The 25475-nt window shown below is 42.6% G+C and overlaps 2 protein-coding genes across 2 annotated transcripts in view; one reads left to right on the top strand and one right to left on the bottom strand.

Annotated features, from left to right (window-relative positions):
* Positions 1-14093, top strand: part of LOC124132039 (probable RNA-binding protein 19) — a 35359-nt gene extending 21266 nt beyond the window's left edge. Inside the window, exons 19-27 of the mRNA XM_046495621.2 lie at positions 332-532; positions 2339-2494; positions 3268-3378; positions 4373-4439; positions 5636-5771; positions 8808-8924; positions 12124-12229; positions 13193-13316; positions 13926-14093. Coding sequence (XP_046351577.2) covers positions 332-532; positions 2339-2494; positions 3268-3378; positions 4373-4439; positions 5636-5771; positions 8808-8924; positions 12124-12229; positions 13193-13316; positions 13926-13990 — 1083 coding nt within the window. The 3' untranslated portion in view covers positions 13991-14093. The remainder of the gene's footprint in view (positions 1-331; positions 533-2338; positions 2495-3267; positions 3379-4372; positions 4440-5635; positions 5772-8807; positions 8925-12123; positions 12230-13192; positions 13317-13925) is intronic.
* Positions 14094-17644: 3551 nt separating this feature from the next.
* On the bottom strand, positions 17645-24480 carry LOC125379967 (octapeptide-repeat protein T2-like). The gene is made up of 2 exons (XM_048395888.1): positions 24412-24480; positions 17645-18028 (listed from the first exon to the last, which is right to left on the bottom strand). The coding sequence occupies exons 1-2, from the start codon at positions 24478-24480 to the stop codon at positions 17645-17647; spliced, it is 453 nt and encodes a 150-aa protein (XP_048251845.1).
* Between the last annotated feature and the right edge of the window lie 995 nt (positions 24481-25475).

Genomic DNA, 25475 nt, shown 5'->3' with positions numbered 1-25475 from the left:
CAAGGACTACAGGACTAGGGCCAATTTCTAACGCTGTGTCAGTACAGAAACAAACTATTGTTTAATAGCAGGCAATGATAATATCAAGAGGGAAGTTCACACTACTTGGCCAAAGATCAATATATGCATCAATATAAATTAAAAATATGGTCTGTGTTTTAGACATTATACAAGACTTAATGCAAACACTGCCTCCCAAACGAAATGTTTGGAAATTAAAAAGAAATGAGTGGCGGACTTTATGATGATGTGGTGGTGCCTGAGAACCGATTTTTAACTTTCAAATATGTATAACACATTTATATGTCCCCCTTCCCCCCGTGTGTTCCAGGCAGCGGCGCCCCGCAGTAAGACCGTCATCCTGGCCAAGAACCTCCCGGCCGGCACCAATGAGCTGGAACTACGGGAGAAGTTTGATAAGTATGGAACTCTGGGAAGGTTCCTCCTCCCGCCAGCTCGAGTCTCCGCACTCATTGAGTTTTTGGAGCCTTCGCAGGCTCGGGCCGCCTTCACCAAGCTGGCCTACACTAAGGTAGGTACTACTTGTCCTCAACTCTACACCAGAACACCAGCCAGGTGTTGTTATCATAGGTCATACAGGGAAGCGATACATCAGTGCATCTTGACTTTCATGCAATGATACGATACACAATATGTTTTATTCTGTATCGATACAAGACGATACTCTTGCTAAAATATATTACGCACTATTCGTTTCATGACCCCCAAACTTTTTTGTTAGTCAGATATCACAAACTGTGTTGTGATTAGCGATTTAAGTTCAATAGCCACAATGAACATGTGTCTACCATGTCTACAGCTGTGTACCCGCTGGCTTTTAAAACTTTCAGTCCTGGTGGACTGGCAACACTAAAAATACCAGTCCCCCTAATTTTTGTCAGTCCCAACTTTCCACAAATAAATAAACATATGAAAATTACCTGCTTTAATTCTTTCGACATGTTTGATAACAAAGACGTCATCTCTGAAGTAACCTATTAGATCTACTTGTCATTCACTCAAAGTCCAGTCACAATTTACTCTTCTACATTCTGACTTCAATAAAAAATATACTTATTTGAATATCGCCAGTGTTTTGTTCAACAACAAAAATTTATAAGTGCTTTATTTACCAGTCCGCAGGGACAACGAATTACAAGTCGAAACCTAATTTTAACGGTAAAAAACTGGTAATTATCGGTAAACGGGAACACTGCTACAGCTAGCTTTTCCTTTGGATCCTTCTCTGAAATATTTAAAGAAATTTCCACGCAATTTGACGAAAGTATGTGTATCGCGATACATGTCATATCGTGGCCTATGTTTTGTGATATATATTGTATCCTGACCTATGTTTCATGATACATATTGTATCATGACCTATGTTTCGTGATATGTATCGTATCGTGACCTTGCTGTATCGTATCGTGACCTTGCTGTGTCGTATCACCCCCCGTAGATACAGGGGTTCAGGGTGTGATGGTTCTTAGTTTGGCAGTGGATTCTTTATGTTCCACGGCTCTGTTATCTGCCCTCTGTGTAGCTCGAACTACGAACAGATACATTGCAGGTGATACCATGGCTATAGATGGCTAACCAAGCAAGTCTTTTACGTTTACGTTTCTGTTTCCGCTCAAATTTACAGTGTTCACAAAATTGGTTTTTCACCTTCAACCATGCAATCTTCATGAATTCTGCACAAAAGTTTCAATATCTTAAGTTATTTGTTCAAGTGAATTAAATACAGAAACACACAGCAAGAACAGTACCAGCATGAAACGGTAAGGTAATTTTTACGTGCCACAAGGTGGGAGGGGTATATACGAATGGGTGCCATCCTTCCATCTGTCATGTGTCTTTACCAGAGCATAAATTGGTAACTGTTAAATATTTTATTACAAACGTTTGCATATGTATCAAACACATGTTAAAATGGTGCCTTTTGGTGTTTTGGTATTTCAAAACAAAATATTTTTGGTGTTTCAATGTCAACAAACTGAAATTAGGATATGTGTAGCATTCCTTTCCTAGAGCAGATCTCAGAAACCATTTCATATTTTATTATGAAACTTTGCATATTTATCTAACAGATGCTGAACTGCTGCCTTTTAATATTTTGGTATTTATGCCAAAAACTTTTTTGTGTTACCTTGTTTTTTTCCTTTCCTCCTTTGTGGTGTTTTCCTCCATGCTGTAGATTTTATGCATCCTGTTTGCAGTGCATGATTCTAGAAAATGAGCACGCACTCTGATGTCATATGTCCCTCACTCACTCACTCACTCACTCACTCACTCACTCACTCACTCACTCACTCTGATGTCATATGTCCCTCTATAGTTTCAGTACTTGCCTCTGTACCTGGAGTGGGCGCCAGTGGGGGTGTTCACCACGGAGTACAAGGCACCACCAGAGGAAGAACAGGAGATGGAGGAACAACAGGAGGAGACGGAGAAAGAACCTACAGCTGTGAAAACTGAAGAAACCAAAAAAGAGGTACGTAGTCACAAGGAACCTCTGTGATATATTCCTCTGTAAATTCTCCAGGGAACTTTTGGGCTAGCGATCCATGGGAAACCAATCTCATTAAAATCAGATCTTTTAGTCAGATGCGATACCTCCCTTTGTAAAGGTCTTACAAACCCCCCAAGGCAGGTTGCATCACATGAACTTTCAGAAATGCTCAGTATTCTCTGTAGCTCAAAAACAAAGTTAAATGGCCAGTTCCAAATGTAAATAATAAAGGTTGTGCCAATAGATTGTTGAGGATATTCATGTCCCCTGCCTTTTGTGAATAAAATCAAAGGAAAATGTTCATGCCTGTTTACCTCACAACAAAACCCCACCTGACATCATTTAATTACCCCAAGTTGAAGAGCCGCTTTTAGCAATACTGCAGCAATATCACGGCGGAGGACACCAGAATGGGCTTCCATTTATTGTACCATGTGGAACCTGGGCCTTCGGCGTGACGAGCTAACGCTTTAACCACTAGGCTACCTGACTGCCCCTCCAGTTGAAGAAGCCCTTTGTGTTCCCTTCTTTTTCTGTCTCGGTACACTTCGTCCAGACAAACGTTATGTGTCAGTCATGTCCTTATTCGCATCTGTCGGCAGTTAATTTACACAGATGCCCTGAAGAGTTGGTTTAAACAATAAACCATTACAAATAAGTCGCCTCCTACTTCACAATTCAGATTTATTTTTGTGATTTGTTGTGGCTTTAGCAAATGGTAAGTGATGTTGTTTTCCATGTGATGTTGTTGCCAGGTAACCGAAGACGGGGATTCTGATGACGAAGATGAGGAGGAGCATAGGCCGGGCTGCACACTGTTTGTGAAGAACCTCAACTTTGATACAACGGAGGAGGACTTCAAGACGGTATGTATCTACCAGTGTCTCCTTTTTAGCTCACCTGTCCTGAAAGGCCATGTGATCTTATACAGTCGCAAGTAGTTGTCCATTAACTTCTTCCATTTCCACCTTGTTCTCCAAAATGGTTGACGGATGGAGCTGAAATTGTGAAGATGTTTGTTACAACGTTTGTTGAATGGCTCTTTGTTGAAGTTTTTACATATCCAGGTGAGCTACAGTGCTTTGGTACCAAGCAACTGTCCATTTTCTGTCGCCAGTGTGTTTGGGGCATATTAACTTGATAGGAAATGATAGTGCAGGTAATGATGATAGATGTCTGTAAAATTAATTTCGGGTGGTCGATCAATATCTTGGCGATGACCTGAGCATGATGTGGTCAAAATATCTGGTGATAATTCTAGCGAAGGAAGCGACATGACGTAAAATTTCGTCAATATATCGCTGGCCAGTCAAATGTCCATTTACTACGGAATCTGTTTGCCTGTCACGTGTGATACCGCCCCACACCATGACACTATCGCCCACATACGATCATGGTCAAGAGTTGTTGCCAAGGCTTTTTGTCAAGTCTTAACGGTCGAAGCTACTTAGCCAACAATGTTTTCTGCCATCTGTGAATCGGAGGCAGAACCTTGAATTGTCTGTAAACATGGTGTCATATGTCATGTGTGGTTATTTTCTATGACTCATGGTCTTTGTTTATAGTACATTAAAACACTGCTGGTAGAATAAACCACGAGGGGCATGAAATAAGCCACGTTTTTTGCAATTTATCGTGTAGCTATCTTATATTTGACTATATGTTAATAGATAAGATGTTGCTTTTAAATACAAACACCTTAATTTTATCACAACACTTTTTGTTAGGTATATCTGGCTTGTCCAGTGAGTAATCGTTTCTTGAGTTAAAAATATTTCCTATATTTTCTGAAACAACTTTTCTGTCTTCAAATAAATTCCAAGATTTGATTCTTCATTTTTATGGGATTTTGTTCATCAGATGTTCGAGAGATGTGGAGATGTTAAATATGCAACAATATCCAAAAAGAAGGACTTCAAAAATCCAGGTTTGTTTCCACTCATTCATGAGTGAGTTAATAGTGGTACAAGTTTACAGGATCCCATTTATATACTCACAACCAAAAGAAACGCAAACCATAGAAACATATAGAGAAGTATGTATGTTAAGAAGAGAAGTTTGCACTATAATTTTTTAATTTGAAGTTTACACGATATACAGCTTTTCAATTGGACGAGAGGTCGGTCACCTGACCACGAAATTGACGGTCATACATATTTCACGAGACCGTGTTCTTGAAATGACGTAAACACTGACAGACTACTTCCACATTCCTGGGGATACATACAGAAACATCCTTTCTGACGCTTTAATCTTGAACTCAGCATTTTGGTATACAATCAATTTGACTGCATGATTGTTCACGAATATCCTCGCTAAAGGCCCATCCCAGTGAATAGAACGAAGAAATGCACATCCAAACTATGGTAGTCTAGTCTGGCATTGACTGTCTACAGCAATCTATGAGTTTACCTTAGTGTCTACTTGACACATCTTTTCAATGATCGGCCAGTTGATCAATGATGACTAAAACATGTAACCGCCATGGGTTAATTAGCAACTCCCGAAATCTCTCCCATCACGTTTATCATGTCGGCCATTTTGACATCTAGTAATTAATGTAAATGTATTATGACGCGCTGTCATTGTGACTGACTTACTGAGGTAGTTCTTAACAGACCTTTCTCATCTAATGGGGATATTATTTGAATGTATGTGTTGCGTTAGATGTTTCTGAACTGTCGTCGCAAGCTCCAAATAATGACAAAACTAACAATCAGTCAAGTGTTTCCACAGTGTCTTTATTCTTATCACGACATGCTGCACGTGACTTCCAAACTTTACATGCTAATTATGAACAAGACAAATGGTTCATCTAGAATCATGGATCTATGACGTCACATGTGATGCATTCATGTGCGTCTGTTCACACAACATACCAGCATGTTCGTTTGTGCATCGAACCAATCTAATATCTCTTGAATATGAGTAAATCTTAATATTTTTAACAAACATGTATGGTTTTAATGTTTCTTTTGGCGTTGAGTATCTATGAGATATAGGTGAGCTTTGGATGTAACTTCCACTTTGGTGTAATGTATTTACCTATTACAGGAAACTGTGTGTTGTGTTCCTTCTTAATACTTCATGGTTTGTGTTTTGACCGTTATGCATGCACTGCAGGCCAGTTCCTGTCGATGGGGTACGGTTTTGTGGAATACATGAAGAAGAAAAGTGCTGAGAAAGCCTTGAAGACATTGCAGCACGCGAGTCTGGACGAACACCAGCTGGAACTGAAGATCTCACACCGAGAGACGACGTACGTACACAGCAGCACAGCTCCAGACAGGCTGAGTATTTGTGACAAATAGCAAAATAAATCACCAAAACCCAGTTTATTTGAGCTGCTTGCTTTAAAATGTCTGCTCTTTGTTTTATAAATACCCAAGGGAGTTAAAATATTTTGAACACCCAAAGAACACAATCAAGTACCCACTGTGAATGTTAACATGTGAGTCAATGGCTCCCACAATGACCTGGATCCCTGCACCAGAAGCATATGTGACCCAGGAGATAAGGGACCTTATTCGTGAAAAATCACATTTTGAACTTTCATTATTTTTTAAAGCTACAATATTTTCGGTAAACATGTAAGGATTACTAAAAATGTTAATATTATATTACAAATTAATGAGAGAAACATAAGGTATTTTTTTACAATCCACACACATGGCAATCTTCACTGAAGTAAATTGACGTGAAACCTCTTGATGATGTCACAGCACAATTGTATCCTAGCACTCATTAGGTCCCTTGTCTCCTGGTGAGGCTGGTGTACCAGTGGTCTGAGGCACGCACTGTGCAGAGTTATGTCCCTTTGTTGTTCACTTTCATCTGACAGGTGTACACTGGTGTGCCAGTGGTCAGAGGCACTCACTGTGCAGAGTTATGTCCCTTTGTTGTTCACTTTCATCTGACAGGTGTACACGGTTGTGCCAGTGGGCTGAGGCACGCACTGTGCAGAGTTATGTCCCTTTGCTGTTCACTTTCATCTGACAGGTGTACACTGGTGTACCAGTGGGCTGAGGCACGCACTGTGCAGAGTTATGTCCCTTTGCTGTTCACTTTCATCTGACAGGTGTACACTGTTGTGCCAGTGGTCTGAGGCACGAACTGTGCAGAGTTATGTCCCTTTGTTGTTCACTTTCATCTGACAGGTGTACACTGGTGTACCAGTGGTCAGAGGCACTCACTGTGCAGAGTTGTGTCCCTTTGTTGTTCACTTTCATCTGACAGGTGTACACTGGTGTACCAGTGGTCAGATGCACTCACTGTGCAGAGTTATGTCCCTTTGCTGTTCACTTTCATCTGACAGGTGTACACTGGTGTACCAGTGGTCTGAGGCACGCACTGTGCAGAGTTATGTCCCTTTGTTGTTCACTTTCATCTGACAGGTGTACACTGGTGTACCAGTGGTCTGAGGCACGCACTGTGCAGAGTTATGTCCCTTTGCTGTTCACTTTCATCTGACAGGTGTGCCAGAAACCTGTGTTCCTGGGTTTGAATTAGGGCTTCCACGAGTCCAAATTTTTTGACTCGAGTACTCGAGTACCCGAAAATAGGACGTCCTTTAAGAATATTGGTTCATTAGATCAAAATTGCCATCTAAAAGTATTAAAACATGTTATAAGTATAATTGAACTGCACTGAAATGTAAATAGAAAGCGTCCACGGAACTTGTTTATCTGTCAAAGTGTATGGAAGTGTTCAGTGTTTGCTTGTAACTGCACTTATCTTAATCATGACCTTCAAAAACATTACGTCACGTCTACAAATACTACAGTACATATTGAACACAAGCCAAGTTTTTTCTCTGACGATCAGCGTTTCTTTCGACACCTGCCAACAAGCACGAACAATAATTCACAGGAAGAAAATCGATAATGTGCATCACGTGACAGACACGTATACACAGCTGCTGGGCTGCAAGACTAAGGCCGCTAAATATGGAAATGTAGTACTATAAGTTCATTCATTCATGAGTTGGTCACGTTTTCAAACTGTACCAGACTGTCGGACTGTCGCTTGATTTGTAAGCACTGAAATAGCACATATATACCAGCTAATCAGTTGTTAATCTGTGTAAGGGAATACACTTGGCATTTGAGTCGGAGCAAAGAAGCAATAATCGCCTTGATACATTCAATTTCTTAAAGTCAGGAAGGAAAAACAATAATTACGTCTATTTTATGTGACATTCTCAATTGTTCTAATGTACATCTACTTTCTACAAAGAATACATTATTCAAACAATATTAAAAAAGAGTGATCTCCCCTTATCGAGTACTCGAGTCCTTGATAACGGACTCGAGTCCCACTAAAACCGACCCGAATACATTATTCAAACAATATTAAAAAAGAGTGATCTCCCCTTATCCAGTACTCGAGTCCTTGATAACGGACTCGAGTCCCACTAAAACCGACCCGGCCCCGAGTACTCGGGTACTCGTTGAAGCCCTAGTTTGAATCCATGAGTTGGTTCACTTTAGTCTTTCCTCCAATAATATGCTGACATGCTGATTGATATTGACTAATGTTCAATTCAGGTGGCATGACTGGATAACTTGGTTGTACTGGTTTGCCTCCCTTATATGTACCAGGATCTCATGGCTCCCATTATAATCCTACTAGACTGGGTGCCTGGCTACTTTAACGGGTGATGTTAGATGACACTAAACAGATCATTCACTGGGACTTAGTATTAAATGAAAAATATGGCAGACTATGTGAAGTAAAATTGCTCTAGCCAAAATTAATGAGCAGTTTGTTCTGGCTATTGGTATTGCTGAAGTAATGATGCTACACATGCACACCTGCAAACAGATATATTATTGTGCAGGTTGGTACCACATATTTTGGCCACCACCTTTTACCCATTCTCACACAAACTCACACTCACACACACAAACATACACACTCTCTCTCTCTCTCACGCACACCCTCTCACGCACACGCACATACTCACACAGAGGCACACACCCACACCCCACACAGAGACACACAGAGTAGACAAAACATGACTTTCTAACATAAACATGGCATCGAGGGTTATATATTATAATAAAAATGTGACTTGTATCTCTCTCTCTCTCTCTCTCTCTCTCTTTCTCTCTCTCTCACACACACACACACACACACACACACACACACACACACACACACACAGTGTTCAGTTCAGTTTTTAAACCTCCTACCTCACAGGACAACCCAAGCTTCAACAGCGATGGTGAGTAATGTGCTGTAAGTTGTGTGTTTGTTGTAGGATGATAATTCTCTCATGTTTTATTTTTTGTAGTGCCACCAAAACATCCAACAAGAAAAAGCAGAAAAGCACCAAGCAGAAGTCCTCCAAGATACTTGTCCGAAATATTCCATTTGAAGTCACACGGAACGAAATCTATGAACTCTTCAAGTATGTATGGCCCTGCGGGGATTTCAGACAAAATATAGAACCCAGCAACCTATGCATGTCGTACAAGGCGAGTGAATGGAGCTGGTAGTCAAGCTCACTACCTTGGTAGATAGCATGTCATCCTACCATGACGACATGGAGTATTGCTCATAATATCAATCAATGGATTGTCAGGTCCAGATTTGATTATTTTCAGGATGCTGTCACCTAGCTGGAATATTGCTGAGTGCAGTGTTAATCAAAACTCTTTAAGTTGTTAAATGGCATTTTGAGAAGGAGGAGAATTTATGAATGTCAACTTCCTTATTATGAGGAACACAACGTTTCGGAGTATAAGCTTACTCCTTCATCAGGTGATAAAATGCTATGAAGTGTGTGTGTAAGGGAAGCCAACATCTAAATGTCGCTGATAGGTGATGAGCAATGGACAAATGGAAGCCAACACTTTACAGTTAATTATGAGTCTGTTTGGAAATATCTCTGATGGTACCTTTATGCTTGCATATGAAACTTAATCAGAAATCAGGACATCTCAAGATTTCATCATTAAACAGGGGTGGTGGGGTAGCCTATTCGTTAAAGCGCTCGCTCGCTCGGCACGCCGAAGACCCGAGTTCGATTCTCTACATGGGTACGATGTCAGAAGCTCATTTCTGGTGTCCCTTGCTGTGATATGTCTGGAATATTGCTAAAAGCGGCATAAAACCATACACACTCACTAAGCAATAAACAAGAAACTGACAAGTCTTTATTGAACCAAATTTTGCCTCTTGTACATCTATTGAAGACTAATATGGATTCAGTTATTGCACAAGCAAACAAATTTAGATAATGTCATTATTTCATATCATCTTATCACATGCATATTTTAAACTAGATATGAATTTGACTTAGTATTGGAAATGTATTTGACTTAATTTTGGAAAACTTAACAAGACAGTTGGTATTGCCAATCTTACCCAGAGATTGCTATGGTACTGTGATGTCTTCATATGACTCCTAGAGGCAAGGGTATGAGTGCAGTTATCTTCAGTAGTCCTCACTGGGCAATTTAATGTCTGCTCTCTCTGATTGGCTAGTTCACACTAATTGTTCCAGTGTTTTCATTGTTTGCTAAGTGACCCTTAGCAAATTACAAAGGCAGTAAACAATAGAGTCGTAGTGCAATATTGAATGGCAGTAAACAATAGAGTCGTAGTGCAATATTGAATGGCAGTAAACAATAGAGTCGTAGTGCAATATTGAATGGCAGTAAACAATAGAGTCGTAGTGCAATATTGAATGGCAGTAAACAATAGAGTCGTAGTGCAATATTGAATGGCAGTAAACAATAGGGTCGTAGTGCAATATTGAATGGCAGTAAACAATAGAGTCGTAGTGCAATATTGAATGGCAGTAAACAATAGAGTCGTAGTGCAATATTGAATGGCAGTAAACAATAGAGTCATAGTGCAATATTGAATGGCAGTAAACAATAGAGTCGTAGTGCAATATTGAATGGCAGTAAACAATAGAGTCGTAGTGCAATATTGAATGGCAGTAAACAATAGAGTCATAGTGCAATATTGAATGGCAGTAAACAATAGGGTCGTAGTGCAATATTGAATGGCAGTAAACAATAGAGTCGTAGTGCAATATTGAATGGCAGTAAACAATAGAGTCATAGTGCAATATTGAATGGCAGTAAACAATAGAGTCGTAGTGCAATATTGAATGGCAGTAAACAATAGGGTCGTAGTGCAATATTGAATGGCAGTAAACAATAGAGTCGTAGTGCAATATTGAATGGCAGTAAACAATAGAGTCGTAGTGCAATATTGAATGGCAGTAAACAATAGAGTCATAGTGCAATATTGAATGGCAGTAAACAATAGGGTCGTAGTGCAATATTGAATGGCAGTAAACAATAGAGTCGTAGTGCAATATTGAATGGCAGTAAACAATAGAGTCGTAGTGCAATATTGAATGGCAGTAAACAATAGAGTCGTAGTGCAATATTGAATGGCAGTAAACAATAGAGTCGTAGTGCAATATTGAATGGCAGTAAACAATAGAGTCGTAGTGCAATATTGAATGGCAGTAAACAATAGAGTCGTAGTGCAATATTGAATGGCAGTAAACAATAGAGTCGTAGTGCAATATTGAATGGCAGTAAACAATAGAGTCGTAGTGCAATATTGAATGGCAGTAAACAATAGAGTCGTAGTGCAATATTGAATGGCAGTAAACAATAGAGTCGTAGTGCAATATTGAATGGCAGTAAACAATAGAGTTGTAGTGCAATATTGAATGGCAGTAAACAATAGAGTCGTAGTGCAATATTGAATGGCAGTAAACAATAGAGTCGTAGTGCAATATTGAATGGCAGTAAACAATAGAGTCTTAGTGCAATATTGAATGGCAGTAAACAATAGAGTCGTAGTGCAATATTGAATGGCAGTAAACAATAGAGTCGTAGTGCAATATTGAATGGCAGTAAACAATAGAGTCGTAGTGCAATATTGAATGGCAGTAAACAATAGAGTCGTAGTGCAATATTGAATGGCAGTAAACAATAGAGTCGTAGTGCAATATTGAATGGCAGTAAACAATAGAGTCGTAGTGCAATATTGAATGGCAGTAAACAATAGGGTCGTAGTGCAATATTGAATGGCAGTAAACAATAGAGACGTAGTGCAATATTGAATGGCAGTAAATAATATGATGGCGGTGGTCAGCATCAAATACACAAATACAGCGGTGACAGCAAGGGTCAGTGATAACAATATATATTCACCCAGCGGCAACAGTGGTCAAGCTTACAAGATGGGCTAGACAGGGAATCAGGGATGATGAGCGATCCTCACATGAAAGCTGGTTCCGATGTGATGAAAATGCGTCAGAGCTACGTAAACACGCTCTTATCCCCTTATATAGTCTAACCAGATACAGGAAAGTCCACATAGTCCTCACAACATAGAATGTTACAGAAGTTTGGGTAACATACTATCACTATCCGTGGTATACAGGACCAGAAGTTTTACACACCATTCTAGCATTCAATATAGTAACTTCCTGATGACTGATCACTGTCCAAACACAATGCAGTGAGCATCTACTGAATCCCAACACAAACAATGCAGCACAATGTGAAACAATACAATACACTGCCCTATGACAAAGTGTGTAGACTGTACACAGTATTCCTTGTTCTGTTCAGAGTGTTTGGTGAGCTGAAGACAGTCAGGCTGCCTAAGAAGATGAGTGGAACAGGATCACATCGAGGATTTGGGTTTGTCGATTTCCTCACCAGACCGGATGCCAAGGTAGGACATTATAGTTTAGGTACTAGTCATCAATATTTATGTTCAACACAACACAGAGATGTGTATATCCAGTTTCCCAACTGACCCCATCTGGAGCCCCTGACCCCTGACCCCTCACACCTGAACCTTTGTTCATATTTCTATCCTCCCCCTGGCATAGTATGCAGGGAAGCGGAGGGAGATATGGTCATCATCTGTCTGTCTGTCTGTCTGTCTGTCTGTCTTCCGGAAAACAACTTGAAATCAAAACTCTGAATTATTTTTCATCCAAATCTGGTACATGTATTAACCAGAGGCAGAAGTGGTGCCTTTCTCTCTTGTAGGGTCATTGGTCATCAGATGACTCTTGTTTTATTATTTTATTGTTTTGTAATATGAATCAACATTTTACAGGGAAACAAATAACAATGACCTCCGGCTGATATGAACTAGCATCAATATCTGTACATATTGGACAGCACAGGGTGTAAAGGATTATGTAGACTCACAAAACAGAGCATTGATCCATATGAAATTGTACTATAATATATAATATGTATTTGAATACATTGTTTAGTACTTCTTGGGGGCCATGGGTGGCCGAGTAGTTTAAGGTGCCTCTTTTTGCGATGCAGAGTTGTGTCCCTTGGGTTCGCCAGAGTGAGTGAGTTGGGTTTAATGCCGCTTGTAACATTATTCCAGTCATATCACAGCGTGTCAGCTTAATGTGGGAGGAAAGCCTGAAGTGATGCAGGTCTCAGACATTTACCACTTCGGTGAAACCCACGAGCACGGGTATGGTGCTGACAAACCTAGAAACATAATCAGGGCAAACCGGGATTCGTACCAACTATCATAGGTTTCTGGCATGCCCAAGGGACGCAACTCTGCACAGCGAATCGAGGTGACTTAGATGACTGGGCCACCCTGGGCTCTCCAGAAACCAGTGAACATGTACATGTATGTTGTGTGTGTGTGTTACAGAGGGCCTTCAATGCACTGTGTCACAGCACCCACTTGTTTGGGCGACGCCTCGTTCTGGAGTGGGCGGAGACAGAGGAGACCGTGGAGGATCTGCGGAGGAAGACAGCGGAGAGGTTCCATGACGGTAGGTAGATGACTTCTCCCCGACTCATGGTCATTAGAGGTCATCATGAAGAGCAAGCAACAGGCTTTCAGAGCTAATGCATCATGTGACATCACAATATAATCATTTCTTTCACTCATAGAGTGTAATTGCTCAGTAACCTTACCGTTGTCCAATATGGCCCAGTTGTAGCACAGTTACCATATAGCAGACCCGTGATAATCCGGGGTTAATTAGGTCTTCAGGAACCCATGCTTGCCGTAAGGAGCCGTAGGGGCGACCAACGGCATCAGGTGGTCAGGCTTGCTGACTAGTTGAGGCATGTCATGGTATCCCAATTGTGTGGATCGATGCTGTGGAGTGTCAATCATTGGATTGTCTGGTCCAGACTTGATTACTTACAGACAGTCGTCATCTAGCTGGAATATTGCTGAGTGTGGTGTAAAACAACAAACAAACAACCTCTTGTTGAATGTGAGCACATTGAATCCAGCGGCTGATGAGGCTCACGGACACCAGGTGGCAGCCGGAGCTAGTGCTGTGTGGGAAGGATCTGTTATATTTTTGTCGTGTTGTATGGGTGATCTGATGCATGTGGTAGTGACTGTCATGTGGCCTTGTTATTTACAGAGGGGCCCTCCAAGAAACTGAAGAAGTCGTCCATCATGGAGAACCTGGCGTCATCTAAAGCCTGACTGAAGCTTGTCGGGGGTTACTGTACATAGCTCTGTACAGAACACGGTCACTGATTGTATAGATGTACATAGACTACCACAATAAACATGAATATGAACATAAGGGGTGTTTGGGTTAGCACTTATACTAACAGCTGGACATAGTGTAGACACTGGACCCTGTAGACACTGGACCCTGTAGATACTGGACCCTGAAGACAGTGATGGCTGTAGACACTGGACCCTGTAGACAGTGATGCCTGTAGATTCTGGACCCTGTAGACACTGTACCCTGCCGACATTTGACCCTGTAGACACTGTACCCTGCCGACATTTGACCCTGTAGACACTGTACCCTGCTGACAGTGGTCCCTGTAGAGACTGGATCCTATTGACAGTGGTCCCTGTAGACACTGTACCCTGTAGACACTGGAACCTGTAGACACTGTACCCTGCTGATAGTGCTCCCTGTAGACAATGTACCCTGTGGATAATGGACCCTGTAGACAATGTACCCTGTGGATAGTGGACCCTGTAGACAATGTACCCTGTGTATAGCGGACCCTGCAGACAATGTACCCTGTGGACAGTGATCCCTGCTGACAGTAAATATTCCTCAGTTGAGGCGGTTGAAGAACACAACATATGGCAACCAGGACTCATGGTCTGCAATGGTCTGCAATGAGGTCTCAGTTATCTTGGTAGATAATTGTACACAGAAAAAGAAATTCTTGCAACTATAATATGGTATGCAGCCAGTGCTTAAAGAATGTGGATACATTAACTCTATTCCCCACATTCATTGATGGGAGCTAGCTCTTGGCTTAATTAAATACAACTGAAAAGGATTGGGAACCGTAGCCCCCACAGATATAGTATCCTCTAAACATTCCAATACAGTATTATTCATTGAATTATACCTACAGACAAGTTGTTGTACACAATGGGATCTGAAGAATAATTCAAGTTTCTTAACAGAGTGTGTGAGTGAGTTGGGTTTAACATCCCTTTGAAAAGTATTCCAGTTATATCATGGCGTGTCAGCTTCATGTCGGAGGAAAGCTCGAAGTGATGCATGTCTTGGATGTTTATCACTTTGGTGAAACTAATGAGCACGGGAATTTTGTAAACACAAAAAAACAAACCTTGGTGCACCGTTTTTTTATTGAGAAAGTGTAAAAGATATCTGGAACAACCTTGAAAAACAGATTAAAGACAAAGAGGCAATAGAACTGGATTTTTCAAAATTGACAATTTCAGAAGCATGTCAAGAAAAAAGAAATGATCTTTTAAATCACATCAGAACTATACTTAACCAAAACATATTCAAAAGAAACATTACCGAATCACTCCCATTACAAAGACAAAAACATATTCCCTTTTTAAATACACACGTTTTGACAAGTATGTCACTATCTATTAGAGTAAGCCACAAACTTGTACAATTCCGACAAATTCTTACCATCCTGACACAGGAAATGTTTTATTTGTTATTATGCATAGATACATTTTGTAACCTGTATGTATTTAAGATGTGAACTATAACAACGGTAATTGTCTTTGTGATGTGGAATGACATAAATAAACATAAAGAATAAACACTTGTCGGCGCCCAGAACAGAACTCAGTGAAGAACACAACGCAAGGATTTTATAAGCGCATCCTATGGACCATCCGCAGTTACCTCCCTTGCATCAATGAACGCGAAAAACACGAGTCTATCTGTGGGATTTCTTCGAGCCCATGTGGTTGTAAACGCTCTCACGCACGCACATACACACACACAGGCACACCCCACACAGAGACACACAGAGTAGACAAAACATGACTTTCTAACATAAACATGGCATCAAGGGTTATATAGTATGATAAAAATGTGACTTGTATCTCTCTCTCTCACTCTCTCTCTCTCTCTCTCTCTTTCTCTCTCTCTCTCTCTCTCTCTCTCTCTCTCTCTTACACACACACACACACACACACACACACACACACATTTACTTACTCACTCACACATCGGAGCTGAGTTGTAGCAAGTGTTCTACAAAAAGGAAACGCTTAGACTGTTTCGTTTTCTATTTCTGGTTGATACTAAAGTGGGTTATTCAGCTGACCACTTCACAGCAGTTGAGGGAGCGTCCCCGTCATCCCGCCACATTCCCGGGGCTGCGTCTATACATGTTGTAGGTGTCCGCGCTATCACACATCGGAACCCTGGTGCTAATTTTCGTTTAGAGACTGGTGTTTTATTAAGTGTAAGTGTCACTTAATCCCGTTCCATGCTTCTTAACGGGTGCCTGGGGATCTCAGATGGCCCATCAGCGGCGGCGGCGTGGTGCGCCGTGACACCTCATGATCACTCTAGTTTTATTGTGCATGCCTCCATTCTCTCCTCTCATTCACCCTCTGCCTGCCATTTCCTCCATGGAATTGTGTATGTGTATCCCCCCCCCCCCCTCTCTCTCTCTCTCTCTCTCTCTCTCTCTCTCTCTCTCTCTCTCTCTCTCGTTGGCGTGCAATGACTCAAGTGGAACGTATCTTTCTGTGTGTACCCATTTCTTACGTTCTCCCCACCCCCTCTAAGTCTCCCGTGACCCCCTCAGTCTCAATCCGTCTGTCTTTCTCTGTATCTGACCGCCTCGTTGGTCTGGTGGTAGAGCGTCCGCCCGGAAAGCGGAAGGTCGAGGTTTCGATCCCCGGCCGCGTCATACCAAAAGATGGTACTTGTTGTTACCCTGTCTGGCGCTCAACATTAAGGGGCTGAAACAAGGACTGGTCGGCTCGGAGTCAGAATACTGTGTCTGAGTGGGGTATTCATGTTTAACTGCGGCATGGTATCTCAGTGGGATAGCACTATAAATTCAGCATCAGTCCGGACTAGTACAAGCAGACACACACGTGCGTGCACGTCGCTATGTAAGTGCAATAATCTTGGACGCGACGTTAAACCCCATTTCACCTCATCTCTCTGTCTCTGACAGCCCCTTTTCCTTCATCATCTGTGTCCCTCTCTATATAGCTTTCTTTCTCTCTACCTCTCTGGCTATGTATGCCTTTCTCACTGCCGGGGGTGGGTTAGCCTAGTGGTTTAAGCGTTTCGCTATTCACGCCGAAGACCCGGGTTCGATTCCTCACATGGGTACAATGAATGAAGCCCATATCTGGTGTCCCCCGCCGTGATATTGCTGAAATATTGCTAAAAGCGGCGTAAAACCATACTCACTCACTATATCCCTGGCTCTCTCTCTCTCTCACTGATTCTCTCAATTTATTCTCAAGGGTCTGGAAGACAGACTACATCTCTCTGTTTCTTGCTGCAACCCCCCTCTCACTGCCTCTCTCCGCCCTCTCTGTCTCTCCCCGACCACACTGCTTCTCTCCGCCCTCTCTGTCTCTCCCCGACCTCACTGCTTCTCTCCGCCCTCTCTGTCTCTCCCCGACCTCACTGCTTCTCTCCGCCCTCTCTGTCTCTCCCCGCTCACACCGCCATCTCTGTCTCTCCCCGCTCACACTGCCTCTCTCCGCCCTCTCTGTCTCTCCCCGCTCACACCGCCATCTCTGTCTCTCCCCGCTCACACTGCCTCTCTCCGCCCTCTCTGTCTCTCCCCGCTCACACTGCCATCTCTGTCTCTCCCCGCTCACACTGCCTCTCTCCGCCCTCTCTGTCTCTCCCCGACCTCACTGCTTCTCTCCGCCCTCTCTGTCACTCCCCACTCTCTCCGCCCTCTCTGTCACTCCCCACTCTCTCCGCCCTCTCTGTCTCTCCCCGCTCACACTGCCTGTCTCCGCCCTCTCTGTCTCTCTCCGCCCTCTCTGTCTCTCCCCGCTGTCGCTGCCTCTCTCCGCCCTCTCTGTCACTGCCTCTCTCCGCCCTCTCTGTCTCTCCCCGCTCACACTGCCTCTCTCCGCCCTCTCTGTCACTGCGTCTCTCCGCCCTCTCTGTCTCTCCCCGCTGTCGCTGCCTCTCTCCGCCCTCTCTGTCACTGCCTCTCTCCGCCCTCTGTCTCTCACTGTCTCTCTCACAAACCTCCTTCTGTCTGTCGCCGTTTCTTCCTCCACTCTCTGTGTGTCTCTCTGTGTGTCTGTGTGTCTCTCTGTGTCTGTGTGTGTGTGTGTGTGTGTGTGTGTCTCTCTCTCTCTCTCTCTCTCCCATCTCTCAAAGTGTGATTTCAGAACGGAGGCAATCTAGACTTGCCAAATCGTTCTAGACTTGAGTTGGATTCATTTTTCAATTTATTCTCAAAGGTTTGAGAGTCATCTCTCTGTCTCTCCGCCCTCCATGTCTCTCGCTGAACACTCTCACTTATCCCCATCCTTCAGTCTCCACAATTTCTCCGTTATTTCTCTCTGTCTCTCTCTCTCCACCCTCTACCTTCTCCCTCTCTCTCTCTCTCTCCACCCTCTACCTTCTCCCTCTCTCTCTTCACCCTCTACCTTCTCCCTCTCTCTCTCTCTCTCTCTCCACCCTCTACCTTCTCCCTCTCTCTCTCTCCACCCCCTACCTTCTCCTTCTCTCTCTCTCTCTCTCTCCACCCTCTACCTTCTCCTTCTCTCTCTCTCCACCCTCTACCTTCTCCTTCTCTCTCTCTCTCTCTATCCACCCACTCCTCTCTCTCTCCACCCTCTACCTTCTCCTTCTCTCTCTCACTCCACCCTCTACCTTCTCCTTCTCTCTCTCTCCACCCTCTACCTTCTCCTTCTCTCTCTCTCTCCACCTTCTCCTTCTCTCTCTCTCTCTCTCTCTCCACCCTCTACCTTCTCCTTCTCTCTCTCTCCACCCTCTACCTTCTCCTTCTCTCTCTCTCTCTCGCTCTCTCTCTCCACCCTCTACCTTCTCCCTCTCTCTCTTCACCCTCTACCTTCTCTCTCTCTCTCTCTCTCTCTCCACCCTCTACCTTCTCCTTCTCTCTCTCTCTCCACCCTCTACCTTCTCTCTCTCTCTCTCTCCACCCTCTACCTTCTCCCTCTCTCTCTCCACCCTCTACCTTCTCCCTCTCTCTCTTCACCCTCTACCTTCTCCCTCTCCTCTCTCTCTCTCTCTCTCTCTCCACCCTCTACTTTCTCCTTTTCTCTCTCTCTCTGCCACTATCTACGTTCTACTGTCTATCTCTGTCCGTGACAACCCACTGCGCACGGCTGTGGATTATTCAGGGGTAGACAGATACCCCTTCCATTATATGGTATGTATGCTGGGGTGTGAAACAGAGCACACAAGAACTGATTCGAGACGGATGTGTTGCTGTGTCTCATGTGCAACGGTTTGAGCGGAGTCCAGCTGTGCTATTCTAGCTGAATATCCTGCCTCAGTCACTTGCGGTGATTTGGCTTAAACCTACACATAATGGATATATATTGGAGAAAAAAAACTACATCAATTTTCCAGCGTGAAAGTTTGATGGATGCGCCTCTGTTCTGGGGACCACCTGTCACATGACAAGACGTCTGGTCAAGAAAAAAACAGACTTCGTTCTTTTCCATGTTTGTTAAAGAGAAAACCTTTAGTTTAGCTTACACGTTTTGTTCCTGATAACCCGCTTTTAGAATACCGAAAAACTAACCTGTCAGGATGATATATAGCACTAACAGGAAGATGTATTTGTAGATGGTAGTAGTTGAAAACTCTAAATTGCTATTTAAATAGATTTTTTTTAATAGAATAATATAACATACATGGATATAGTGACATCGTATTGAAATAGTTAAAACGTCGAGTTGTTTTTCTTGCGTTTTAAAGGTTCCGCCTTCAGCTCAAGAAGACATACATCCAACAATTATTGCAAGTACCGCATTTCTTCTTAGGAACACCGAGTTAGACGCAACGTTAGAGTCCCATTTTACGCCCATGCCTGAATTACCTTCCATGCCTCAATTATTTACTGTAATACCTCTATTTACTGCAATACCTCAATTTACCACCAGGACTCTATTTACTGTAAGACCTCTATTTACTGTAATATCTCTATTTACTGTAATACCTCTATTTACCACCGGGATTCTATTTACTGTAATACCTCTATTTACTGTAATACCTCTATTTACCACCGGGCTTCTATTTACTGTAATACCTCTATTTACCACCGGACCTCAATTTACCACCGGGCCTCTATTTACTGCAAGACCTCTATTTACCACCGGGACTCTATTTACTGCAAGACCTCAATTTACCATCGAACCTCTATTTACTGTAAGACCTCCATTTACTGCAAGACCTCAATTTACCACCGAACCTCTATGTATCACCGGGCTTCTATTTACTGCAATACCTCTATTTACTGTAATACCTCTATTTACCACCGGGCTTCTATTTACTGTAATACCTCTATTTACCACCGGACCTCAATTTACCACCGGGACTCTATTTACTGCAAGACCTCTATTTACCACCGGGACTCTATTTACTGCAAGACCCGAAATTAGTGCAAGACCTCTATTTATCACCGGGCTTCTATTTATTGCAATACCTCTATTTACTGTAATACCTCTATTTACCACCGGACCTCAATTTACCACCGGGCCTCTATTTACTGCAAGACCTCAATTTACCATCGAATTTCTATTTACCACCAAGCCTCTTGGATTATGTTCAGCTGTCTACCGAGTCTGTCCATCGCCAAATCGCTCAAGAAATGTCATTAAAACATGGTCCTCCGGAACCTCACTTTGAAAAACCATGAAGAACAAATGTCATCACCCACCATGAGATATGGGACCTGGTGGGCGAAAATCACATTTTGATTTTTTATTATATTTTTAAAATACAGTATCTTAGGATCACAATAATAAAATTCATAAGCTTCAATTCATATTTGTTACAGAGAAACATAGCATCAAACATTTGGACCCATTTTCAAACTTATAACTGTTTATGTAACGATTGCAGTTTTTAGATATAATGTCAGATTGTAACTGAAAGTAGACATATATGCAGATATATTTTGTAATAATGTTTTATTTCAAAACGAACTAATGACCCGTGAAGATCCGGGGTAGATTAGGTCTTCAGCAACCCATGCTTGCCGTAAAAAGGCGACTATGCTTGTCGTAAGAGGCGACTAACGGAATCGGGTGGCCAGGCTCGCTGCATGTCATCGATCTCAATTGTGTAGATCGATGCTCATGATGGCAATCACTGCATTGTCTGGTCCAGATTCAATTATTTACAGACCATAGCTGGAAGATTGCTGAGTGTGGTGTTAAACAAAAAACAAACAAACGAGAGAAAAACCACACTCCGGTGCAGTGGTGACTTAGCATAACGCAAATGCCACTGTCTAATTTGCATATCACATGACCGGACTTTTCTCTTGTTTGTAAACAAACTCGCCTAATCTGAAATCAGATCAGATTAGCCTGATGCAAGTATTTTGGGGCTGATTACATATTGTTTTGCAATAATTATATAGAAATGCAACTACAGTATATATTTACACATCAAACTAACCGTATCGCTAGTTCTCCGTAGTGCTTCGATGACAGCACGTGGAGCCGTACAACGGATAGATAACTACGCAAATGGAAATAGTTTTTCACGATTTAGGATATTTTCTCAATGAAAGTTACTCATTCTTTGACGTAGGTTTATCTAGATGTGTAGACTTGTCAAAAATGAAACAGATGAAAAACATATGCAATATATTCGAATTCTTTATTCAGTACAGTACAGGCCACATTTATGGCAACAGTCACAATGATAAAATACGTGTTCTCTCTTCTTTACTGTGATACAGATATATAGCGATATTGATAATCAGCGTTGTGTTGGTTGTAGATAAAAGAATATTAAACTTTTGGAGAAAAATAAGATATCTATGTACAGTCCGCACGCCAGCCTCGTGTTCGGTTATTTCCGTCAAGGCTTCTGTGTCTGTTACCTTCACGCTATACCATCCCGCTTGGACCAGATAATCCAGTGATTGTCATCACGAGCATCGATCTGCGCATTTAGGATACAATGACATGCAACCAGGTCAGCGAGCCTGACCATCCGATCCCGTTAGTCGCCTCTTGGACAAGCATTGGCTGCTCACGACCATGCAACTCCAACCCGGATCATAACGGTTGTGTTTTGTTCTATAATGAACACTGTGTGTTGTGTGGACCAATCAGATCATCAGTCTTCAGGTGGACGTGGTGGTCCCGTCTAAGGCGCCGCAATTTTCTGGTGAGTTGCGTCCCTTAGGCGTGTCAGAAACCTATAATGGGATTGAATGAGTGAGTGAGTGAGTTGGGTTTAACGCCACTTTTAACAGTATTCCAGTTATATCGCGGCGTGTCAGCTTAATGTGGGAGGAAAGCCCGAAGTGAAGCAGGTCTCAGACGTTTACCACGTCGGTGAAACCCACGAACACGGGTATGGTGCTGACAAACCTAGAAACATAATTGGGGCGAACCGGGATTCGAACCCACAATCATAGGTTTCTGGCGTGCCCAAGGGACGCAACTCTGCACAGCGAATCGCGGCGCCTTAGACGACTGGGCCACCCGTGCCCCCAATGGGATTGAATCCCAGGTTCGCCCTGATTATGTGTGCAGCACCATACCCGTGCTCGAGGATTTCATCACAGTGGTGAACATCTCAGACTCGCATCAGTTCGGGTTTCCACCTCCCGTATCCAGCTGCCACGCCGTGATATAAACAAAACTCATTAACTCACAGAGTTGGGTGGGGTAGCCTAGCGGTTAAAGCGTTCGCTCTTCGCGACAAAGACCCGTGTTCGACTCCCCACATGGGTACAATGTGTGAAGCCCATTTCTAGTGTCCCCTGTCGTGATATTGCAGGAATATTGCTAAAAGCGGCGTAAAACCATACTCACTCACTCTTTCAGGGTGGGGTGGGGTAGCCAAGCGGTTAAAGCGTTCGCTCTTCACGACGAAGACCCGGGTTCGATTCCCCACATATGTACAATGTGTGAAGCCCATTTCTAGTGTCCCCTGTCGTGATATTGCAGGAATATTGCTAAAAGCGGCGTAAAACCATACTCACTCACCCTTTCAGGGTGGGTTGGGGTAGCCAAGCGGTTAAAGCGTTCGCTCTTCACGACGAAGACCCGGGTTCGATTCCCCACATGGGTACAATGTGTGAAGCCCTTTCCCCCCCGCCGTGATATTGCTTGAATGTTGCTAAAAGCGGCGTAAAACCATACTCACTCACTCAGACTTGACATGAGCGTTAGAACGTAATTAACCAAAAATATCCTCTTCTCTCGCGCTCTTTTGTCACGAATTAAGAGCAAAAACAACAATAACAAAAACACCCCACCCCACTGACCGACACCTACACTTAACCAGGAAGTGAGATAATATAGACGGTTGTAGCATAAAGTTGAAAATAAGAACATAACATGCACAGCTTCAACGTACAGACTGAAAAGAAGAACGTTTTTTTAATTTCATGCTTCAAGTATTTGTATGAAAAAACATTATTTCATGAGATGCCAGGACATATAGAGGACGAACCTGTTTTTTATTGAGTCATGCTTTGCAGGTTCACCAATAAAAAATAATTGTTAAAATGACATAAAAGAATGCGAGCAACATCCATGACACATATATCAGTTTTTAAAATTAATCGAATGTCTTGTTTTAACACGTTGTTTTTATAGATGTCTGTAAACACACTGGGTGGCTTTTGTATACGTCTTGTCGTGTGAACGCATATGTTTTAACATCACTTGCATGATAACAATGTTACTATCTGTTCCGCCTCCGTGGTCTAGTGGTAGAGCGTCCGCCCCGAGAGCGGAAGGTCCGGGGTTCGATCCCCAACCGCGTCATACCAAAAGACGTTAAAAGATGGTACTTGTTGTTAGCCTGTCTGGCGCTCGGCATTAAGGGGCTAAAACAAGGACTGGTCGGCTCGGAGTCAGTATACTGTGTCTGAGTGGGGTATTCATGTTAAACTGTGGCATGGTATCTCAGTGAGCTAGCACTATAAATCGGCATCAGTCCGGACTAGTACAAGCAGCCACACACACACGTGCATAAGTGCAATAATCTTGGACGCGACGTTAAACCCCATTTCACCTCACTGCTATCTACATCGAAACGTCGCATTCATTGTAATAAACAAGATGTACATCCATATAACTTTCTCCCTTCTTCATCCTACCAACTAAATGCCACTTAAAGAAGTAATATTTTTTTAGTTATTCGCTCTCCTCCCAGCCCCTCCCTCTTTCGCCTCTCTTTCTCTCCTCTACTATCTACTGTTACACGTGATTATTATCTTATTAAAAGAAAGAAAATATTAAACATGCATCGATTTGAAAATCAGATAATTTGAGGCACCAGTTCCATAAAGACGAAAACATATGGGTTTCAGTCCTTGACGAATTAACATGGTTTCAGTGGTTTGAAATGCTTGTAATCGCTGCTTTAACATTTTCTCATATTCCTAAAGCTATAACGGAATCTTAATTAGAAAATCTTCCAATTCTACCATTACCTGGCGTTTAGCAATCGTAAATCGTAACCAGTAGTTAGGCAAAGCCAGGTAATCCACGACCTGCCCCATGATGCGTGCGCACCTGTTGGGGTGAAAGCCCAAACGAGTAGTTTTCCGAACGCTATCCCTTAATCTTTCCCTCCCCTTGGCCCGCGCTTTGTTCTTTTCCTGACATTTTGACTGGAAAGTTAATTTTATGAGCGAACCTACCCGTCTCCCGCATACAACTGGCTCCACCCCTTCATTTGGACACGCGGAAACCCCGAGGGGTGTCGCGCGGCTTGCACGTGTTACTGACATCATCTGCACACCTGGTTGAGATGGCCATATCATGCTGTTTTCAAACCGAAATCGAATCGCGCTTTGCAGCTTTCAGCCACTAGGCATTGTAGTCGTTAGGCTAGTCTATAATTTGGCCGTTTTGTGATTCTGTTCGTTTGAAAAACAATTTGTAATTATTCATGGTATCTTCAATAATGTCAGAATGACTTAATAGACTCGCTGCGGAGGATCGTTCCAAGTTAGAGATCAGGCCTTTGAAGTCACCGCCTCCCTGTCATTCCCGACGACGATGAGCAGCACTACAATGTGCGGGTCTTTCACTAGGGTGTCATTACTGTAAATGACTTTTCCAAAATGTTTGTCTCCGTTTCTGGAAATGTGATATTTGTTGTAAAATTCATTAACTGTACGATAGGTTGGCGGGAAAGCAGCTTCCTCAGGGTCGCGAGCCGTACTCATTCAGCGAAAATTAATCAAGACTTAGCTGATTACAGATTCTACCTAGACACGATAAACTCATTTTTTTGTAAAGTAGATTAATTCAGTTCTTTGTAGATGTCGGTTCTTGTCCCATGCACTTATTACGCGCACCTATTAATTTCGATATAACGGTATATTTGTGTACAGATGATCCGCGAGTGGTACGACAGGACGCAATAGAGGCGATTCGATCGGAATGTAATTTACAGATATTGGACTAATTGATAATCGATACGGGATGTATTGTTTAATGGAGTATACGGAATGAAACCTAAAACATGCTTTGACGGATTATATTGCAC

The sequence above is a fragment of the Haliotis rufescens genome, unplaced genomic scaffold, assembly GCF_023055435.1.
Source record: "Haliotis rufescens isolate VD_foot unplaced genomic scaffold, xgHalRufe1.0.p SCAF_15, whole genome shotgun sequence".
NCBI lineage: Eukaryota > Metazoa > Mollusca > Gastropoda > Lepetellida > Haliotidae > Haliotis > Haliotis rufescens.
The sequence above is the reverse complement of the archived record's forward strand: the minus strand, read 5'-3'. Positions and strand labels throughout refer to the sequence as shown.